This window comes from Armigeres subalbatus, chromosome 3 (genome assembly GCF_024139115.2).
Source record: "Armigeres subalbatus isolate Guangzhou_Male chromosome 3, GZ_Asu_2, whole genome shotgun sequence".
Taxonomy (NCBI): domain Eukaryota; kingdom Metazoa; phylum Arthropoda; class Insecta; order Diptera; family Culicidae; genus Armigeres; species Armigeres subalbatus.
In genome coordinates, this window is record NC_085141.1 from 340,822,560 (window position 1) to 340,841,998 (window position 19,439).

Consider the following 19,439-nt stretch of genomic DNA (forward strand, 5'->3'; position numbering starts at 1 on the left):
CTAGAAGTTTTTTGAGCTCTTGAAGGGAGGCTTTGGAGCTCTTTGAAAGGAGGCTTTGAGCTCTTGAAAGGAGGCTCTCTTGAGGCTTTTCTTGAAAGGAGGCTTGGAGCCTCTTGAAAGGAGGCTTCTGAGCTCTTTGAAAGGAGGCTTCCTGAGTCTCTTGAAAGGAGGCTCTGGAGCTTTTCTTGAAAGGAGGCTTCCTGAGCTCTTGAAAGGAGGCTCTGAGCTCTTGAAAGGAGGCTTCCTGAGCCCTTGAAAGGAGGCCTGAGCCTTGAAAGGAGGCTCTGAGCCTCTTGAAAGGAGGATTTGAGCTCTTGAAAGGGAGCTCTGAGCCTTTGAAAGGAGGCCTGAGCTCTTGAAAGGAGGCTTCCGAGCCTCTTGAAAGGAGGCTCTGAGCTCTTGAAAGGAGGCTTGAGCCTCTTGAAAGGGAGGCCTGGAGCCTCTTTGAAAGGAGGCTGAGCCTCTTGAAAGGAGGGCTCTGAGCTCTCTTGAAAGGAGGCTTCTGAGCCTTGAAAGGGAGGCTTCCGAGCCTTCTTGAAAGGAGGCTTGAGCTTCTTGAAAGGAGGCTTCATCTTTGAAAGGAGGCTCTGAGCTCTTGAAAGGAGGCTCTGAGCTTTCTGAAAGGAGGCTTCTGAGCCTTTTGAAAGGAGGCTCTGAGCCTCTTGAAAGGAGGCTCTGAGCTCTTGAAAGGAGGCTTCGAGCTCTTGAAAGGAGGCTCTGCTTCTTGAAAGGAGGCTCTGAGCCTCTTGAAAGGAGGCTCTGAGTTTCTGAAAGGAGGCTTGAGCCTTGAAAGAGTGCTTCCTGAGTCTTGAAAGAGGCTTCTGAGCCTCAAGGAGGCCTTGCTTTGAAAGGAGGCTTCCTGGAGCTCTCTGGAGCAGGCTCAGCCTCTTGAAAGGAGGCTTCTGAGCTCTTGAAAGGAGGCTTCCGAGCCTTCTTTGAAAGGAGGCTTCTGAGCTCTTGAAAGAGGCTCTGGGCCTCTTGAAAGGAGGCTTCTGAGCTTCTTTGAAAGGGGAGGCTTCCTGAGCTCTTGAAAGGAGGCTGCGAGGCTCTTGGAAAGGAGGCTTCGAGCTCTTTGAAAGGAGGCTCTGAGCTCTTGAAAGGAGGCTTGAGCTTCTTTTTGAAAGGAGGCTTGAGCCTTTGAAAGGAGGCCTGAGCCTCTTGAAAGGAGGCTTCGAGCTCTCTTGAAAGGGGAGGCTCCTGAGGAGGCTTAGCCTTGAAAGGAGGCTCTGAGCTCTTGAAAGGAGGCTTAGCCTCTTGAAAGGAGGCTTTTTGAGTTTTTGAAAGAGGCTTCTGAGCTCTTGAAGGAGGCTTCCTTTCTTGAAAGGAGAGCTTCGGAGCCTCTTGGAAGGAGGCTTCTGAGCTCTCTGAAAGGAGGCTCTGAGCCTTCTGAAAGGAGGCTCTGAGCCTTGAAAGGAGGCTTCCTGAGCTCTCTTGAAAGGAGGCCTGAGCTCTTGAAAGGAGGCTTCAGCTCTTGAAAGGAGGCTCTTGAGCCTCTTGAAAGGAGGCTCTGAGCCTCTTGAAAGGAGGCTTCCGAGCCTTCAGGAGGCTTCTGAGCCTCTGAAAGGAGGCCTTGAGCCTCTGAAAGGAGGCTTCTGAGCCTCTTGAAAGGAGGCCTGAGCCCTTGAAAGGAGGCTCTGAGCTCTTGAAAGGAGGCTTCTGAGCTCTTGAAAGGAGGCTCGAGCTCTTGAAAGGAGGCTTCTGAGCTCTTGAAAGGAGGCTTCAGCCTCTTGAAAGGAGGCTTCGAGCTCTTTGAAAGGAGGCTTCTGAGCTCTTTGGAAGGAGGCTTCCTGAGCCTCTTGAAAGGAGGCTCTGAGCTCTTGAAAGGAGGCTTCTGAGCTCTTGAAAGGAGGCTCTGAGCCTCTTGAAAGGAGGCGCTTGAGCTTCTTGGAAAGGAGGCTTCCGAGCCTTGAAAGGAGGCTCTGAGCTCTTGAAAGGAGGCTTCCTTGAGCTCTTTGAAAGGAGGCTTGAGCCCTTGAAAGGAGGCTTGAGCTCTCTTGAAAGGAGGCTTTGAGCTCTTGAGAGGAGGCTTCTGAGCTCTTGAAAGGAGGCTCTGAGCTCTTGAAAGGAGGCTCTGAGCTCTTGAAAGGAGGCTGAGCTCTTGAAAGGAGGCTTCGAGCCTCTTGAAAGGAAGGCTGGGCCTTTGGCTTCTTTTGAAAGGAGGCTTCTGAGCCTCTTGAAAGGAGGCTTCTGAGCTCTTGAAAGGAGGCTTCTGAGCCTCTTGAAAGGAGGCTTGAGCCTCTCTGAAAGGAGGCTCTGAGCCTCTTGAAAGGAGGCTTCGAGCTCTTGAAAGGAGGCTTCCGAGCCTCTTGAAAGGAGGCCTGAGCCTCTCTTGAAAGGAGGCTTCCGACTCTCTTTGAAAGAGAGGCTTTGAGCTTCTTGAAAGGAGGCTTCTCTGGAAAGGAGGCCTGAGCCTCTTGAAAGGAGGCTTGAGCTCTTGAAAGGAGGCTTCTGAGCTCTGAAAGGAGGCTTGAGCCTTGAAAGGGAGGCTTCTGAGCTCTGAAAGGAGGCTTCTGAGCCTCTTGAAAGGAGGCTTGAGCCTCTTGAAAGGAGCTTGAGCTTTGAAAGGAGGCTTCTGAGCCTCTGAAAGGAGGCTTGAGCCTCTTGAAAGGAGGCTCTGAGCCTTCCTTGAAAGGGAGGCCTGAGCCTCTTGAAAGGAGGCTTGAGCTCTTGAAAGGAGGCCTGAGCTCTTGAAAGGAGGCTTCTGAGCTCTGAAAGGAGGCTCTGAGCTCTGAAAGGAGGCTTCTGAGCTCTTGAAAGGGAGGCTCTGAGCTTCTGAAAGGAGGCTCTGAGCCTCTTGAAAGGAGGCCTGAGCCTCTTGAAAGGAGGCTTCCTGAGCTCTCTCTTGAAAGGAGGCTTCGAGCCTCTTGAAAGGAGGCTCTGAGCCTTTGAAAGGAGGCTCTGAGCTCTTTGAAAGGAGGCTTCTGAGCCTTCTTGAAAGAGGCTCTGGAGCTCTTGAAAGGAGGCCTGAGCCTCTTGGAAAGGAGACTTCGAGCCTGTTGAAAGGAGGCTTGAGCTCTCTTGAAAGGGAGGCTTCCTGAGCCTCTTGAAAGGAGGCTCTGAGCCTTGAAAGGAGGCGCTAGCCTCTTGAAAGGAGGCCTGAGCCTCTTGAAAGGAGGCTTGATCCTCTTGAAAGGAAGCTTCGAGCCTCTTGAAAGGAGCCTTTGAAAATAACCTTCCGAGTTTAAAGGCTTGAACCTCTTGACAGGGTCTTTCCGAACTCTTATAACGAGGCATCCGGCCATCTTGCAGGAGACTAGGTGCCTCAAAAAAATCTCTACAAATTTTCGATGGCGCCCTCTTATTCGGTTCTATTTGATGTCTGATGCTCTGGACAAAATTTCAGCCAAATCGGTCAATGTTTGGGCGGTGCTAAACTTGTAGGAGTTTATATGGAAAATGTATGCAAAACATCAAAACAGTGATTTGCAGTTGAAACAATTTACAATCTAGAATCATGATACTTTTCAGTTCTTGTAGAATTAAATACAGATTACGTTGAAAACCGCGAAAAGATTCGAGTTTTTAGACAAAGATATATAGCATTTTACTGGAGTGTGTAGGGGTGAATTTATTTCTTTTCAAATGTAAAAGAAACGAAATTATGAACATAGCCGAGCAAACTCTAATCTTCTCGCGATTTTCTGCATAACATTCTGTATTAAATTCTTTAAGATCTGATGAGTATCATGATTCTGATCGTAAATTCGTCCAACTGAATTCACTGTTTTTGATGTTTTGCATACATTTTGCATATAAACTTCAACGAGTTTAGCACCGCCCAAACGTTGACCGATTTGGCTGAAATTTTGTCCAGAGCATCAGGGCATCAAACAGAACCGAGCAAGAGGGCGGCCCATCAAAATAAATGAAAAATGTTTTTCCCATACTAATTTGAGCCACCCTAACATAGGCCTCTTGAAAGGAAGTTTTCGAACTTTTCGAAAGAAGACTTCTGAACATCTTAATTTTTCACAACTTGTGCTCATCATATTTTTTCAAATAGTACAAACCATTATTTGACACTCTTACTCATCCTTGTGAAAACGATGACACTAATCTTACAGATTGAGGAACGTCCCACCCAAACCAACGTTCTGATACGATGTGCAGCCTCCACTGAAAAAGCGTTGAACTGAATCTGTGGACTTTTCGATACGGTCAAATTCCTTCCTGTGACACCTAGGCCAACTCCTTGGCTAGAAACGGATGAACGTGGTCCCTGAATTCCGTACGCAGTAGCTCTGCCACCACCTACGGAAATTGTAAACTATTTATCGTACCTGAATAGTAAATGAAGTCTTCGCCGGATACCGGACTTCGCGAGGATACTCCGAAAAATGCTCATATTCATGGGAATTTCCCAAAGTAATTCCAATAAATTTCTCTAGGTAATTTTAAAGAAATTTCTGTGAAAATTGCAAAGAATTTCCCGATGAAGTTTTGAAGAATTTCCGTGGGAATTCTGAAACATTTTGCGTCCAAATTTCTTATGGAAACTCTAAAGAATCATTTGCTGAGAATTCCGAAAAGATTCTTGTTGCTATGCTATGCTGATTTACAGCGCGCATCGACCAATATTTGAGATCTACTCCTTTGAAACGAAAAATAAGCCACCTTTGATTTTTAATGCGCTTTCCTTCAATATTAATACTGAAATCAACAAGGCATAATTTAAAAAAATGAGGTGAGGTTTTATTGTAGTTAAAACACCTAACGATTATTCTGATAAACACTGCTTAAGCTTATACATTCCTAAATCGCAATTAAATTGTGATAAAACCGCACACATTCTTATAAAGTCGAAAAAGAAACGGTCTGATAAATTACTGTTTTGATAACAAAAATAAACAATATTTTCGCTACGTCATACCGGGGAAACAACACCATTGTTATTACGACAAACCGCCAACCTGATCGTGGTGGTTTGCCAGATAATCTCTAAGCTAGTGCTCGTCCAGAGGTGGTTCTGTCACACGGCGGTGGCTTAGTGAACTGATTGAGATAGTAAAATGTTAATATTTAATTAATACAATTAGCCAATGCAGTCGGATTGTAAATATTCTAGAGCAGACGTTGTAATCTCAATAATACAAGTCAACAATCACAGTTTTGGTTTACAATCTGCGATCCGATTGCATCTTGCATTTATTTTCTTGATTTTGGTCCTCAATTATTGCGTCCCTACTGGATTGAAACGAATTAGATCTGTAACAACTAAAATCCTTTTTGTCGCAATTGCATCCCGAGGGGCATCCGTTATAATGCACAGTTGTGATATCAGCAAACGAAAACTGAACTCTAATTTCGCGAATACTGACTTACTAAACCAAGCATAGTGTTAATAAGAATTACGAGTCAAGGCCACCATCCTGGTGATCTTATGTCATGTGACCGGCAAGAAGATCATTTAAGCCAAATAGTCGAAATAGTTTCCAAACCAACCAGAGCTGGAAATTAAAATGCTTCGGAAATTCAAACATTGCATGGACTTACACAGATGAGAGAGGAATTCCAACGTCAGTACCAGTATTATATCTGTTCATTTTCCAGATGTGTTATCGCTAAAGACTAATGAGTTCTATAAATTATGTATGAAATCGTTCCGCGTGAAAAAGTAACTTCTGATAGACAACGTAGATCATTGAGGTCGCGCATATTTAATCGTCACGTTCAACGCAAAAGAAGCCAAAATCCACTGTTGGTCAGAGTTCGACAGAAAAGAATTCTGTCGGTCATTGCCGTCACTGCCCCTGCCGTTGTCGTACTGTTGCGTTTTTTCATTAACGAATTATTTATCTACCAGCACATTCACCGCGGTGACCGATAATCTACAAATAGGCAAGTCCCATCCAACCCAACCACCAACCGACATTCATTAATCCACTGACCATTCGATATCGGCCCGATGTACAGCTCATTAATTCTCAGCTCTGTATTCGCCGAGAAGACATTGAAACCCCAAGCAGTTGATCGAATCGGCGCCTTAGGTGCAGGATCACGAAAGTGCAATGTGCAAAGACAAATTTGCACTGCACTCTCCAGAATCACGTCGACTAAGAGCACAGCAAATCTAAGGTAGCCAACGGAACGCACTTATAATCGAAACACACCTCCGGGTATCGCACTTAGTCTTCTAAGAGTAAATCAGTTTCTTTAATGAGGAACTTTGAAAATCACCTGCGACTGCTCTCAACAACAATATCACTGATGGGAATTCTGGGAGCGGGAGAGTTCAGCGCGTCCTGCTTCTATCGTCGACGAGACCGCACTGCCTTCAAGGTTTGACTGTCCGTCCGAAGACAGCAAGAACTCCTGGTCCAACTGATTAACGAACCGACTTGAGGCGGTCTATTGACGACGGTGACGGTCGATGGCGCTTGGAGCAACCCTAGCGCACTGCTGGCTGATAATGAAGCTTCTGGATGGTGAGATCTGTCTCTCGCACTCTGCTGCTTCCTGCAGGTGGAGCTGCGGCGCGTTTTAAGCCGTTGCCATTCGTGAGCTTATCGAGCGAGAACCTACCAAAGTGCTCGATTGCGCGCGCTCTGTCCGTTCACGGTGTTACAATCACGGTTATTGTTTGATTGGATGAAGTTCGAATATTCTTTTATTTTTAGTATCTGGAGCAGAAGTACATTTCACAGTTTTTTCTTTGATCCAGGTAAGTATATGAGTGCGGATAGGCTTTGACGATATTGCATGGAATGAAGGCCTTTGATATTCAAGCATTTTTTAATGTGAACAAAACTATACAAACCTTTTGACAGTGATATTTAATCTCATCCTCCCTCTTTTCGGAAGCCAAATTAATTTAGTTGAGTGGGTGATTCAAAATGTTATTGTAAACATAACAAATATATTCCTTTAAAAAAATGTCTAGATCAATTTTGAATAAAAAGTATGCAAAGTGTTAATGAGTTTTTAATTGAAATCGGACAGGGTGTGATAAAAGTAAAAAGTATTCGGTAAGATCCGAATACTATTTACTAGTAGGCGCGAAATGCGTCAGAAGTAGGCACCGTTCGAAATTTCATTGACCGGATTTGTGTACATGTGCTCATTTTGATGTAGTTGCTTCAGTCTTTTTTGAAGCGGATGGTAGTTTAATTGAACAGAAATATTTATATCTTAACACAATTATGTTTTTATGTTTCTGCGACCAGGATACTAGTCAAACAAATGCAGAACAAATTTATTATTTTAAGCTAGCAACTGAATTAGAAGCGGCATTGATTTAGCTTAAAAATCGAGAAAATGTTCCCGGGGGTCCAACTTCAATATTTCGATGGTTTGCTGAACAAATGGTCATAGATGTGATAACGCAACAAAAAATATGTTTATAGAATTCATAATCAAAATTAAGAAATATGTAGGAAATATGTAAATGAAATAAAAACTGACTAAGTTGGAATTACTTTTCAAAATTTGCTGAGGGGGGGCACAAGTACATCTGGAGGGGGCCAGGCCCCCCTCGGCCCCCCCTTATTTACGCCAATGCTGAGGGCAAGAAGACAAAAATATAAGAGACCTTTTGGATCGATTTTGCTATACGACCTCCAGATTGCCGATGAGAGCGATGACCCAGTCTCACCCCCCAGACACATAGTCATCCCCGATGGCGGAAGTTGAAAACTTGTTGTTTCCGATGTATCGCAAATTGAAAGTGATATTGAAATTCGAGTTTTGGACACATGGCTTCGTAAGAATAGCATCGAGATAATTTGACTAAGTGTTTCGCTATCCATCCCGCAAAGGTGAAAATTCATGGTCAACAAGCTTGGTGAATACTACACGTTCGCTAATCTATCGAAAAAAGGAAGAAAATCTAAATGAAGTGACCAGAAAGTAATCAATTTTATAAAACGATGCTTTTTAAGCCGAAAAAAGGCGTGGATGAATGTTGGAATAGTACAATATTTATTCAGTATATTTTTGTTTCATTAAACTAAACAAACAGAATTTACATATATTGCTAGTGCTAGGCAATTTTTAATAAATTTTTAAAATAAATCCAATTTTATTCGAAAAAGATAATGTGGATAACTTATTATATATTATCGATACAGTCCTTACGGTACACAAACTCTTCTACACCATCAAATTTTTCACCATCTAGCACCTCTTCACTACCACCAGCACGTTGATTACCAGCGACCACGTACACCCAGGTTTTTTTTATGCGGTTGGAATTCATTAATTTCCCGGTTAACCTGAACTTTTACAGCTTTTCAAATACCCCCTGAATTTTCTTTGATTTTTTGTGAATTTTTTGGTGGGGTTAACTCATTACTTCATTGACGCTGAAGGTCTTAAACGACCAAAACCAAACCGTGTAAAAAAAAACCTGGGTGTACTTCGTTTTGCTGGTATTGATCGTGAGTCCAATCCACGCTGTCTCCCTCCCACGATTTATCCCGATATCGTTCGCAAAGACTAGCGAGGACCATATGCGATCTTGTGATAATGGTACCGCTTCTTTGCACACCAGTTCGCCTGAACGCTTCCTCGAGCGCTATATAGAACAGTAAATTTGAGAGTGCCTCGTCCTGTTTAAATCCATCTAAGGTTACAAATGATATCGAAATTTCATCCGCAACCCTTAAACTTGATTTCGATTCGTCGAACGTAACACGAATCAGCCGTATCAGTTTTGCCGGAAACTGAAGGAATTTATCAAGGATTTGTCTCAGGATAAACATTTGATCCGTCGTTAATCAGTCCTCACGAAAACCTGTCTAGTATTCGCCGAAGTACTCCTCGAGCGGTCTCAATCTGTTGAACAGAATATGAGATACAATGTTTTACGCTGAATCAAGGAGGGTTATTCCTCGGTAATTGGCACTCTCAGTTTTCCACATACAGCATAATAAATTACTGAAAAAGTTTGAAGACAAAGGAGTATTCCATTTTCACCCTATCATAATGAAATGAGTGGAAGACAAATGAGCTTGTTTCTCATGTCTGAGAAAGATTCCTGTGAGGCAGCAATTTCCTGTGAAAAAGCAATTTTTAATTTATTTGAAAGCATCAAAGTAAGCTTGATATGAACAACAATGGAAAGCTACCGCAAAATCAATCGAAGCAATCGTGGTACATCGCCAGGTGTTATGTGGTCAACCATCACGGACTGGAGTGACAGCTTTCCAGAAGACTTTCAATTGCCTAGCAGCATGATAATCTCCACAATTACTATCAGCACCCGAAAAGGTTTCTCATCAAAATCCGAGAGGAATTCCTTTCAGAATCCGAGAAAAATTCTCATTCAGAATCGTCGAAGTATTCCAACCGGAATCCAGAAGAATTCACACTGGATTCCTTTTGGTATCGTTGAGGTACACCCGATTCTGTTTTTACACGGATTTTTTTTACACGGCCGTGTAGAAAAAATCCCATACAAAATTTTTGCAAAGTTGCTCCATTTTGCATGATTCGTCGAGAACTCATAAAACTTTTTTTACACGGATTTTCAAATTTTGAACTGAAAACTTTTTTTACACGGAACGCATCCCCCGTGTAAAAAAAGAATCGGGTGTATACCTCTGGGAATCTGTGGGGGATGTCCTTCATAATTCATAGATGATTTGCTTCAGAATCTCTCGGTAATTTGCTTCGGAATTTCTCCGGAGTCCTTCGGAGATTTGTTTCGGAATCGTTTGGTGGGTTCAATCAAAGGTAATTGCCTATTTCCGGGGATTAAACCACCCGGCTTGGACGTTAATTTACAATGTTATGAAAACTCATATGTGAATATGTAGGGTATCTGTTCCTATATCAATAACAATAAACCAATGCGCATATGAAATGCATTGATTTCTCACCCAATAATCAAGAAACATGAGAATAATTATGCTCGGCTCATGTAATTTTTAATTGAGAACAATTTGGTAACTTCAAAAATGAAATTTTCATCACATTATAGAAGTATTTAGCTAAAAAACATCATCACCGCCATGAACCTATTTCAATAACATTCAAAAACAGTTAATCCTATGCCTGTACCTATATCAATAATACTGCTTCCAGCATAAAATACGCACACTATTACTTGTGTGTATACGTAACGACATGATTGCAGTGATGCCGAATTCTTCAATGTTCTGTATTTGAGTTGAAATATAATTACAGAATTGCTGTTCTTGTTGCAGTTTTCCAGTTTAGCAGTTCAATTTTGTGTTTGTCATAATTTATCTTTTCGATATAATTTATTTTACAAACATAAGAGTTGAATTTCACAGTGAAAGTTCATTCAAGCGCTTTGAAATAAAAATCTAGGTCGGCAACCCTTGAGAGTACTGCAAGCCATGTAAACAGTTTGGAATACGGACAAGGATAATTTAGGCGTTGTTCGAAATAAACCTATATCAAACTATAGGAAATCGCGTTGGTTTTTAAAATATAATTATATTCATAGTGAAAATGTGATGTGCTTTATGTGCTGTGAAGTGAATTTTGAAGAGATAGAATTGTTTTAGCTTGAAATTGAGTGGAAAACAGCGGCGTGAAAACAGATGAATCTGCTAGTAGCAATCGAGCAGTGCATCAAACCATCAGTTCAGAGGTAGGAAAATGAAAATAAAAGTGCTTAATAATTTTATCTTTTAATAATTTGATTCTTGTGAATTAAAACATTACTTAAACAAAATCTTGAATAATATTCCAAACATTCAAGAATGTGTTCCATCCATTATTGTGTACATACGATGTGAGAAATTGTAAATAAATTGATTTTTAATTTGGTTTATCGACGGTTGGGATTAATATACGGGCTGTTATTAATATGGGAACAGATACCCTACGTTATGTGGAAGATATTGATTTGGAAAATGTATTGGAGGTAACCACTTTCCCTTCGATGGGACTCGAACCCATGACCCAACAGTACGCTAGACTGGTGCTTTAACCAACTAAGCTACGAAGGACCTCCGTCGGCCTTCGTAACCTAGCAGCTACTGGACGAGCTCGAGATTCTCAAATTGGACGCATAGTCAAATCACTCGCAATCCATTTCTCAAGCCAATACTTCCACATGTGTATTGTACACATCCACATTAGAGGAGCGTGAGTATTTAGAATGTCTGGCGGCTATACACATTCTTCATCAGCAACGGTACTGACCAAGTGAGGTTGTGTAAGCTATTTGCCAGTCGGTCGTCAAGCTCAGACCCGACCGCATTGCGTAGGCAAGAGCACGCAACTCAAGTTCAGTTCAATCAAAGGTCAAAGGTCGATCGTTTGGTGATTTTCTTCTGAATTCTTTAACGATTTGTTTCAGAATATTTCGACGATTTGCTTTAGAATCCCTTAAATATTTGATTCAGAGTCCCTCGACGAACGCAATCGCTCTGACGATTTGCTTCGAAATCCCTCGACGAATTGCTTTGGAATCATTTGACGATTCGTTTCGGAATACATCGACGGTTTGCTTCATAATTCCACAAAAATTCAGCTTGGACTCCCTAGACGATTTACTTCGAAATCCCTCGAATTGCTTCGAAATCATTCGACGATTTGCTTCGAATCCTTCGATGATTTGCTTCGGAATCCCTCAAGATATGTTTCAACATCCCTAGAAGATTCCCTTCGGAATCGCTGGAAGATTCTTTACGGAATCCCTAGAGGATTAATTCGAGTCCCTAATCCTTCGACGGGTGTTTGGTATTTGGTATCTGGAATATCTGGAATATTCCCTTTAGGGTCCCTCCTTAGCCGTGCGGTAAGATGCACGGCTACAAAGCAAGACCATGCTGAGGGTGGCTGGGTTCGATTCCCGGTGCCGGTCTAGACAATTTTCGGATTGGAAATTGTCCCGACTTCCCTGGGCATAAAAGTATCATCATGTTAGCCTCATGGTATACGAATGCAGAAATGGTAACTTGGCTGAGAAACCTCGCAGTTAATAACTGTGGGAGTACTTAAGAAACACTAAGCTGTGAGGCGGAAATGTCCCAGTGGGGGATTTAATGCCAATGAAGAAGAAGAAAAAGGAATATTCCCTTCGGACTGCTTGGAATCCCTGTCGCAAACTCTGATGGATTGCCTCAGAATTCCTGGAGAGTCCCTTCGGTATGCTTGGAGGATTCCCGTTGAAATCTCTGACGATTCCTCTTCGGAATTCTTGGAACATTCCCGTCTGAGCCACTAAAGGATTCTCGAAGAAATCTTTGGAAGATTCCCGTCGGAATCACTGGAGGAGTGTTGAATTTCTTTTTTTATTTGAGATAGATAGAATATTTATGAAATATGCAAATATAACCACTGCCTACCATTGGAAACCTGAAGGCGATCCGACACATACTGTCCTTTGAGTGTGCGGGACAAAGTTGAGCGCTACTACACTTAGACGCAACAGCCATACGCTATCAATTTGAGTCATTGTAGCAATCATCGGCTGGTAAACAAATACAATTCGTTCCTGTGGGCTACAAAAGCACATGCTTGAGAAAAGAGAATATGGATGAGTGTGATTGATCCGCTATTGCCTTAGGTGGTTGATTACCACTAGGATAGCTTAATGAGGTGGTAAAATGGCTGAGTTGGCCGGATGTACTTCGAATAAGCATTTTTCACTTCGGCTCTGGGTCCAGAAATCTCTCATCAGTTTCATCTCACAACTGAATCATTTGTTTGAGAAACAGCATAAATCCATTTTACACAATTTCGAGAAAACAACAAAAAACTGTTTTTGAACAAATTGGCACCAAACCTTTCGATTTCTTCGATACAGGTCAATAGTTTTTGGCAAAACTCAACAACCTGGTGCACTTCAAGTGCAAAAACTGTAAGCAGTACTCCATGATTGCTCTTTAAAGTGCGTGGACATATATAGTTTCTCAAACAAACGAAGAAAAAATCATATATTCCTGAACAAAACATTTTTTTTGTATTTTTTGCCAGAATACGTATTTTTGGAAGAGGATTCATAATATAGAAAAATCTCATTTTGGCCAAAAATGTTACATATGCAGTTTCTCAAACAAACGATTCAATTATCTTTCCGTTTAGCAGGTGAGGAATCCGAATTTTGATCATTCCTCCATGTTCTGTTGTATGTGCTGTTCCAGGTAGTACGTTAGTTTAGTTACCAGATAAAGATTGTCGCTGTCGTCGCTGTCCGGAACATCTTTAGCTGGCGAGGATAGCAGATCTAAATGCCAACGAAGGAAAAATACATACGATTTGACAGTTAGGTACCACACACACAGATAAAAAATATGTTGTGATTTTAAATTTATTTTCATGAACATATTTGGAGTATGCAAATAAACGTAACAATAATAATAATAATCTCACTATTCTTTCAAATCGAAATAAATTTAAACTGTGCTTGCTTGTAAAGTTCAGTCAAATTTAATTGAGTATTTAATGTTAAATCGTTTGATGAGATAAGCTGCAATTTTACACGTCGTTGAATTTTAAAAATTATTTGCTTTGCATGTTTCGGACAGCAGAACAAAGGGAACCGAAGCGACAATCTTTATCTGGTAACTAAAATATCTTATGTAACGGTACAAGCGAAAAAATCTGAGTAACCGGTACTCAGCTCTTTTCGCTTCAGAACTTTGTTAGAGTATTAAAAAATGTTAAAAATACAGTTTCCCCCAACGTATACCATTTGCCGGCTGTGCCGACTATGCTTCGCCAAGATAAATTTTACCATTCTTACCTTATATTTGCTGCATTCAACGAAAAATTACATTTTCTGCGACAGAAAAATCCGGGAAAAAACCCAGGGACTGAGTTGTTTCAGGTTAGCATGTACAACGTGACCAGTGACCACCCATAAATTCAAAACGACTGTTGAACCTATGGTCGATGGAAATTTCTTCAGCGTTACGTCTGTTTGTCTGTGATTGAATTTCCAAAAAAAAGCCTTTCTCTACTATGTGTCACATTAAAAAACTTTTATAATCTGACGAATAGACGGCGCGATAAAACAAAGCTCATTTCAGCTGCAAAGCTTTTTATGGCTTCATCTGTACGAAACGCGCAGACTCAGACAAACATCTACCATCTGCCTTCGTTGTTCGAGATAGTGTGTAAAGGGGAAAAGATGCTGTAAATCAATCTTGTTCAGTCAAAGATTGGTTAACAGAGAAATACATTTTCTAAGACTTCCATGCTCCCTGTAATCACACAAAGAGGAATGTCAGTTCGGGAAACTGACATTTAATTGGTGCAACTCAGTTAGAACTTCGTTCTGAATGAGCGGGAAATCATAATACTATGTATAACTATTTTCAGTTGCAATCATAGAAAACGGCATCAATAATCGAATTTTTAGAAAAGGTAGAAAGGTACTTAAACACATCGGGAAAAGCTTCACGCCCCATTTTACTCTATCGGTTTCAATAATTTTTTTTTGACAAATTGATAAAACTTCTATTGTGCTTCAAAACGTATATCACATTTCACAAATATTTGCCATGAGTGTTAATTCTATCTTAGATTACCTTGGAAGTACGATACCAATTTCACGTGCAAATGTTGTTTCAGTACTCTAGCATTGAATAAAGTTTTTCTCCATTATATGACTCTTCCCTAGGTACCGGCCACAGTACGCGGGATGTGGTGTCAATCGTGTTGGCGGAGTTCTGCGGCACCGCATTGCTAATGTTCTTGGGCTGCATGTGCACTGTAACTGGCTTCGGAAATGAACCCAACAACGTGTCCAGTGGTCTAGGGTTCGGCCTCACAGTGATGATGGTCATCATCATATTCGGACACGTGTCCGGTGCGCACATCAACCCTAGCGTGTCGATCGCCGCGCTCGTGTATGGGCTGTTGAATGTCCCGGTAAGCTTTAGATGTGAATTGTTTCCTTTAATTATTCTATTAATTTTGATTTCGAATCACTCAGATGTTGATCCTCTACCTGATCGCGCAATTCCTGGGAGGTCTTTGCGGTTATGGCATTCTGATGGCCGTCACCCCAATGCAGTACTTCGTCAACGCATTAGACACCGGGAATGGAGCATGCACCACCGCCCCACATGACGACATGGCCTTACTGCAGACATTCGGGTTGGAGTTTTTCATCACTGGTATCTTGGTGTGGACGTGCTGTGGTTTGTGGGATCCTCGGAATCGAAAAATGGAAGAAGCCAATCCGCTTAAGTTCGCGCTGATCATTACCGGAATATCGATTGCTGGGGGACCTTACACGGGGGCAAGTATGAACCCGGCCAGAACCCTGCCTCCGGCAGTGTGGAACGGAAGCTACAAAGCCCTATGGGTAAGATTCGCTTTCAACTGTGAGTAACGATCAATGAGTTCAAACGTTAAATTTCCAGGTGTACTTCGTTGCTCCACCTTTGGCAGGATTGATAATGCCCCTCATTTATAAGTATGTCTTCCGGCGCGAGGTTCCACAAGATGAACAAACGATTGAACTGACAAAGGCTGCGAATGAGCCGAACGACATCGGTGAGAAGAATAGATTCTAACGACTAAAATGTTTTCAAGGGTTCAAAAGATAGAGTCCTTAATAGAGTCCTTTTTGGCAACTGAACAAGCTTCCATCGAAGAAAACTTTATTTTTGTGTTCTTATCTGCTTTTGAAATTCAAAACCAAACACAAAATAAGTGTTTAATCATAAGCTATATAATTAAACTATAATACAAGCTATTCAAACATGCCACCGAATATGGTTTCGTCAACTTTACAAGATAAATCTTAAAAATTGTGAAAATTTGTAAGCAGGTAAATAATGAAAAGAACTTTTTTTTCTGATAAATCAAGTACATTTGTCAAAGAACAATTAAATCTTACAGGGTGTATCATAAGTAATTATTTTAGTTTGTTGGATGTTTGCTAATATTAGGTTAGTTTGTTAAGTGCCGTGATATACTAGGATAAGCTAATCTTGATGATATTCTTGGGAAGAGATTACAATTTATGGCTTTTGAAGATTTCAACTGCTGATAAATATATTGCATGATTTATAATGCAGGGTTCTTAATAACTGTACAAATGAAAATAAGTATATTATAAAAAAAATAAACAAATTACGTGAAACTAAAATTTGTATCCTAGCGCATGAATGAAACGTACGCATCCTTTTGACATCACGTAATTTGTATACGATGCCAAAACAATGTTTAGGTTTTTATAGGAGGAAAGAAACAACACCTTGATCCTTGGTTGGTACCATTAAAATTTTTCTCTTAGCTCAGCGAAGAATCAGGTGGTAATCAGAGAATTCTCCCGGTTAAATCTAGAAATTCTGTGTTGTTTGGAAACATCACGAGGGAGAAATGTTTTGAATACCTAGTGTTTCCTTTCTAAAAGTTGTTCAGTATTGGTAATTTTGAGTAACGACACTTGTAGTTTGAATTTCTTTTCTGGACAAAACAATGTAATTTTGAAAGATATTTTTTAATGATTGATACCAGTTTCCAAATATACCAGTTGAATAGCCAAAAACCTTTTCACAACTGATCGAACTGTCAACTAATGAGCATGAGCCTTATGGACTGTACAATTCGTAGTTGTTACTCCGTGGTTGTTAAAAACCTACAAAATTTTACAGAGAACGGGGGTTCATTCTCAATGTATCCGTTTCGGAAGCTTATCTATTCTCAGTCAAGAACTGAACCTTACGGTCATATAAGAACGAAAGGATTGTTAATCCAACTGTCGTTGGTACTAGAGACCGACTATATCTCTGCATCTCCACGATTATCTTGGGATAGGGTATTGTGTTAGGTACGAAGGAAATTTTCTCTGGATTCCCTTAAAAAGCGATACGATCTATGAGATGCAAAATCGCAAACTGGGGTGTCAATCGAAAAAACATAAAACAAATAGAAGTCGAACCTAGCTTTCTACGAGGAGCCTATATTACATACATCAAGCGCAATTTTAGAACTACACTCTTATTTACCGCGATTCTTTTTATTATTATTCCAAGTCAAACCAAATTGGTAATTACATGCCAAATTTCAACTGGAATTATCATAAACGAAATCATGCAACTAACATCTCCTATATCACAGCACGCGTAGAGATGTCGCAAATTAATCGATTACTTTGATTAATCGATTAATCGTTGCGATAATCGATTAATTTTGAATCGATTACCTCCCAACGATTAATTGATTCAATAATCGACAAGAATCGGGAGTAATCGATTAGTTACTAATCGATTAATTGGGATTTTACGACAGCTATAAGATGTCGATTACCGTGCGGGATCGAAATCCGTACAGCACCGAAATCCGTCCACCTCATGAGATATCAATAAATTAAAGGAGGTTGAAGGTAATTATTGTGAGAATAATTAATCTTATCCTGTTCAGATACTTGATAGTAAGCTTTTAGGGCATAGAATTGGAAAGAAGGCTTTGAAATTAAAACAACAAAAATCAAAAACAAATCTCCACCCACCAGACGCGGAGTTTGTGCCGCCATTTTGTTTTCGGGTAGAGCATAATTGCACCAAAAGTAACTGTGTTTTAATTGCTAATTGCAAATTATTACAAAAGATAAACGGAATACAAATCAAAGGGATCGCTTCTCAAGGTGCGTATCGAACTATTTACAGTGGTATTTTAGTCAATCAGACTGTTTCAATTTAAATATTTAGTTCAGAAATAGCTGTACGGATTTTGATCCTTTGATTCCAAATCCGTCCACGGTGGACGGATTTCGAGTCAGGAGTAGTTGAGTTAATTCATTATTTTATCATGTTTTTCGTAGTTTTTATGAGTAAATGTGAAACACTTCAAAAGTAGAAGCCTTCGTGCGCCTGTGTCAATGACGAACGTTTTATTTAGATTCGATTCCTATTTTCTAATGACTTTTTCATATACTAAGGTGCTTAAGTGTACGGATTTCGATGCCTCACGGTACTTCGATTAATCGATTTATCGTTGTGATAATCGATTAATTTTGAATCGATTACCTCCCAACGAAGAATCGATTCAATAATCGTCAAGAATCGAGAATAATCGATTAGTTACTAATCGATTAATTGAGATTTTACGACATCTCTAAGCACGCGATGTGAGTTCTAAAAGTACTATGTACTAAAAAGCTCAGGAATTGAGGAATAGCTTGTTGCAGACCTTCTGGCGAAGCTAGTTTCATGCAAGTTACACGCAAGTGTAAAGGCCGGCGCACAATGTATTCGGTCCGGATTGCGGATGAGTTTTCAGTGTGTGCTAAATTTAATCCGGATTGTACTAAATCGCTGACCGCACGCAAAACCGCAGTGCAACGGATAACAGTTATCAGACTACACGGTTAGAAAAAAGTACCTAATATTAGGTACTTTTCATTCAAATCGGGGGTTCAGTGTGGGAACCCAAAATTAAGTAATTTTTTCTTGGAATTAAGTGAAATTCACTTAATATTACGCAAAATATACTTAATTTTAAATAGAAACTAACCAAAAGTCAGGTAAATTTCACTCAACTTTTGTAAACATGAGATTACTCAACGTTGGGCTCCCACACTTTAATGCCCTTGTTGAGTGGTTTTGCTCTTCATTTTATGACAACAAAGGGAAGAGGAAGGGAGATGCAAGAGAAAAAAAGTACCTAAAATTAGGTACTTTTTTCTAACCGTGTATGCAATTCTTCCATTTACTTCTGCTGAGCGCCGTAGTTTGCGGTTGGCCGGGTTCGCCCCCGCCAAGGGCACCAGCTTTTAGGGGGCGCCGAAATCAAGATTCACCAAATAAGAAATAGAACAATTGTATTAAGTAAGGGACCGAAAAATAAGAAATCGACTTTAAAGTAGACCTGTGCGCCGAAGTATTTGTGAACGGCGAACGGCGGCGGCGTAAGGCCATTTTTACACCGGCGGCGTCGGCGGCGTCACGCCGTAAGCAATGTTCGGCGGCGGCGGCGGCGTGAATCGGCGTGAATGATTTTAAGCTGAGAAAAAAAAAATCACGCAGTAAGGCCTATCATGCTTTTATTGTATTTTAGGTTTTTGTACAATTGCTAGCTACAGATAGACTGATAGGGTGAACATGCTAACAGCTAGGGTAAAACGACCTATTATGGAGGGGTTAAGCACCGTGAAAAAACAGAATTGATTACAAAAATTCTTCAAAAATTACCTGTTGGTTGATTTTTACATTGTAGTAGTTGAATAGGATGCTCGTTAACTATAGTTTCGTAAATATTACGTCAATTGTGCTATACTTATGTTGTTTTGTTTTTATCACAATAAAAACAAACTACCGCAATAATAGGACGCAGTTGCCTATCGTTGCGATATTTTTTGAAGGTCAGTCCTATTGTTGCGGTATTGCATGTAATTCTTATGGGGAGCGATACCGCAACAATAGGACCTTAGCACTATCGCAATAATAGGCTCAAAGGATTCTATTTAACTAAAAAGTTGATTTTTCATCATTTTGAACGGAATATTGTCAAACAAAAGCTGTTCTAGTCGTTAATCCGAAGAGTTTTAGCGTACCCACAATTGT

The 19,439-nt window shown here is 40.7% G+C and overlaps 1 protein-coding gene across 1 annotated transcript in view; it reads left to right on the plus strand.

The window, feature by feature from the left end:
- The window catches only part of LOC134222779 (uncharacterized), a 203,783-nt gene that overhangs the window by 104,594 nt on the left and 79,750 nt on the right, over nt 1-19,439 (plus strand). The window contains exons 2-4 of the mRNA XM_062701935.1: nt 14,543-14,793; nt 14,858-15,232; nt 15,291-15,437. Of these exons, the coding sequence (XP_062557919.1) occupies nt 14,543-14,793; nt 14,858-15,232; nt 15,291-15,437 (773 nt within the window). The remainder of the gene's footprint in view (nt 1-14,542; nt 14,794-14,857; nt 15,233-15,290; nt 15,438-19,439) is intronic.